Here is a 2,959-nt window from a genome sequence, read left to right as displayed (position 1 = left end):
AAATGCACTTTAACCATACAAGGCACCAAAAGTTGCCAATAAAAAAGAAATGATAACATACAAGACACCAAAGTTTATTTGACCGGAAAAAATCATATGCAGGACTTGAACCCGCAACCTAAGTCTTAGAAATGAAGAAAAAGCTTCTAGGATGTGGTTAAACTTTGAGGAGTTATAGTATAATCAAGTTCCAGGCTGATAGAAAACTAGTAGTGGGTTTTGATTCTTGATCAACTATTGGAGTCATCTGCACTAGGTGCTCTGATTTTTTAACCCCAGAGGCAGATTTTTCCAACATTAAACAAAGATTTTGATGTCTCTTACACAATTACTTTACTTTCTTTATTGTTCTTGCTTACACCAATAACAATAAAATAACTATTTGAGTTGGATCAATTATAAGATTGGCACCCCACTTTTCAAGCTGAACTGTATAAAGAAGTAATGAGATAAAAGAACAAATGAAGGGGGAAGAGTCTGGTCCAATGGTTCCAGAACCTATATGGTGCTATACTGCTATGCTAGTGACGAGTACTTATAGCCAGAGCATTCACATGTTGCTCCTTTGGTGACAGAATCTACAAGTTTAGATGGAGCAAACTAAATGAGTGTAAGTTTTAGAATAGCTTCTGACCTTGCGGTTAGATTGTTAAAAAAAGTTTCTAAAAAGAAACAATCACAATCAGATCAACAGCGTCCCTCGGTTCGCATTGTTCCATTACAATCAGATCAACAGCGACCCTCGGTTCGCATTGTTCCATGTTAGTCGTCAACTCAACATACGTTGATGTCTATTTTCGTTTGTCAAAACTAGTACTGTAACCAAAATTTAAATTGAAAATAATTGGCAGTACTGAATCACAGTAGCAAAATAGAATACAAAGTGTCAGTATACCAGCTTACATAAGTCTAGAACAAAAAAAAGCTCAGAAGAATGAAAGATGACCATTAATCGTGGCTTCTCAAAACTTACTAAATGAACTTCCTATACTAACAAAAAATTATCACAATACAACGCTCTTCATTAAAAATTGGATGAACAACAAACTCAATATCACAGCATACGTGAAATGTCGTGTGAGCAAAGCAGTCAAGAAACATACAGAAGGCCACAACGATAGACTACAAGAGTTGACAATGTAAAAATGGACCAAACAAAAGCAATCCACCAACTCATAAACAACGCCACCTCTTTTACAAATGCAGAACAAGGCACAAAACTGCATATAAATGGAAATGTGTCAAGTAAGTTACCTTCAACCTTCGATAATCCAAGAAACAGAAGTACCAATGCTGGTGGTATGAGAAACTGCAAAACTACCAAACAGAGGTAGTAATTGTGCAAGAATATCTTCGCTCTACTGAAATCCAAATCTGGAACTTTACTAGCATGTAATCTTTGATACCACGATAAAACCGCCTCGTTCAAAAACATTTGCAAATTTGGACGCAATGTAATAATCTGGAGAACCCCTGATCCCATTAAACACCAAAACCTGAACATTACAAAATCCGGTCGTTCCAGCCCAAAATTTCCAACAAACTTATCATTAACTCTGTTTCTAGTACCCACATTTTTCGTGTTAATAAAATCTTCCACCAATGGATTAATCCAAAGCAAAGAACTAAACACAGTTAACAATACATTAGCATAAAGAAGCATTCTACCGAACCATCCACAAGGAATAATGGATAAATTCCAATGAAGCTGATCAGTTCCAAGCCAAAACGACCTCGCACTCTTCACTCCAGGAATGAATAAAAAACCCGATAACAAACCAGCAAAAATAGCAATCCAAATCTTCCCAACTCCATCAACTGAATCAAATTCAAAGTCCAATACATTTGGAGATATCACAAATATTATCACAAGCGCTAAACTAAACCACAGAAACCCTAAAAGAACACTCAACTGCTTCTCCGATCTCTTGGAAGCAGATTTCTCAAACGAAACTCTGAAAATCGTGAACACCACTTTGGAAACAGCAATAAACACTAGTAAAATCGGAAAAATAGATCCATTTATCAAAATTCCAGAACCTTCCGACACATTCAAGAAACTATGGAGTACAATACTCGAAATTGCAATAAAAAGATAATTAAAAACGTCACGATATTCCGTGAAACATATTCGAGATCGAAGATGGTCATTTGTAAGTTGTAATCTGAAAATCTGTGCATGGTTTTCATCGAATTCGAATTTGTCTTTCGATTTATGATTTCTCTTTTTGGGTTCTTCTGATTCAGTGGTGCCGGGTCTACGAATTGCGGCACGGACTCCGGATTGGGTGTTGTTGTTGTTGTTATTGAGATTTTCAGGTTGGATGTAAGTGTGTAGACCTTCGAGGAAACGAACCGGGATGTTAAGAAGGGTTAGGATTAGAGTTATGGTTAGGGAGAGTGCGGAGTGGAGTATTAGATTACTGTAAGTGTAGAAGAGGGAATTAATGAACATGGTCGTTGTTGGTTTGTTGTGTATCATTTTAGTTAGCTGGGAAAGTTCCGAGATCGGTACATTGGGTGCAACTGTCAACTGTGCAACTTAGGTCGAGTAAAACTGGGCATGGATTTTATTCTGTCTTATTAGGTTGGAAAATTGAAACCAAAACGGGTAGAAACTAGAAAACTGTTAACAGTTGGGTAGGGATGTATATATTACCCGACCCTAATGGGGCGGAAATGGGGATGGGGCTATGGGGAATCCCCGACTCCTCCCATAGACTCTCAAGTCTCAAGGACAAAAACAAAAAAAAAAGGGTTACGGCCAGACCCCATATTGTATTGTGTTGGGCAGACCCCGAGATGGGCCGGGGTCTGCCCATTGTGTTAGGTGCAACTTCGAATCATACACCCCCCAACCAAATACCCAAGAAACTGGAAAACCGACTACCACCACAGGTCTTTCAAACCTTCGATTTCGTGATTTCTCTCGACCAAAACCACAAAATCAAACTCGCGA

At 38.1% G+C, this 2,959-nt stretch overlaps 1 protein-coding gene across 1 annotated transcript; it reads right to left on the bottom strand.

Annotated features, from left to right (window-relative positions):
* Positions 1 to 1,001: 1,001 nt before the first annotated feature.
* LOC147513652 (transmembrane protein 161AB protein) lies at positions 1,002 to 2,723 on the bottom strand. The gene has a single exon (XM_086596827.1). The coding sequence runs from the start codon at positions 2,480 to 2,482 to the stop codon at positions 1,091 to 1,093; it is 1,392 nt and encodes a 463-aa protein (XP_086452953.1). The 5' UTR covers positions 2,483 to 2,723; the 3' UTR covers positions 1,002 to 1,090.
* Between the last annotated feature and the right edge of the window lie 236 nt (positions 2,724 to 2,959).

Source organism: Coptis chinensis, chromosome 3 (assembly GCF_015680905.1).
Source record: "Coptis chinensis isolate HL-2020 chromosome 3, ASM1568090v1, whole genome shotgun sequence".
NCBI classification, from domain to species: domain Eukaryota; kingdom Viridiplantae; phylum Streptophyta; class Magnoliopsida; order Ranunculales; family Ranunculaceae; genus Coptis; species Coptis chinensis.
This window is presented reverse-complemented; position numbering and strand designations above follow the sequence as displayed.

What these genes read in the sequence shown, in the direction of transcription:
- LOC147513652 (XM_086596827.1), bottom strand. Translation starts at nt 2,482, where the DNA reads ATGATACACAACAAACCAACAACGACCATGTTCATTAATTCCCTCTTC.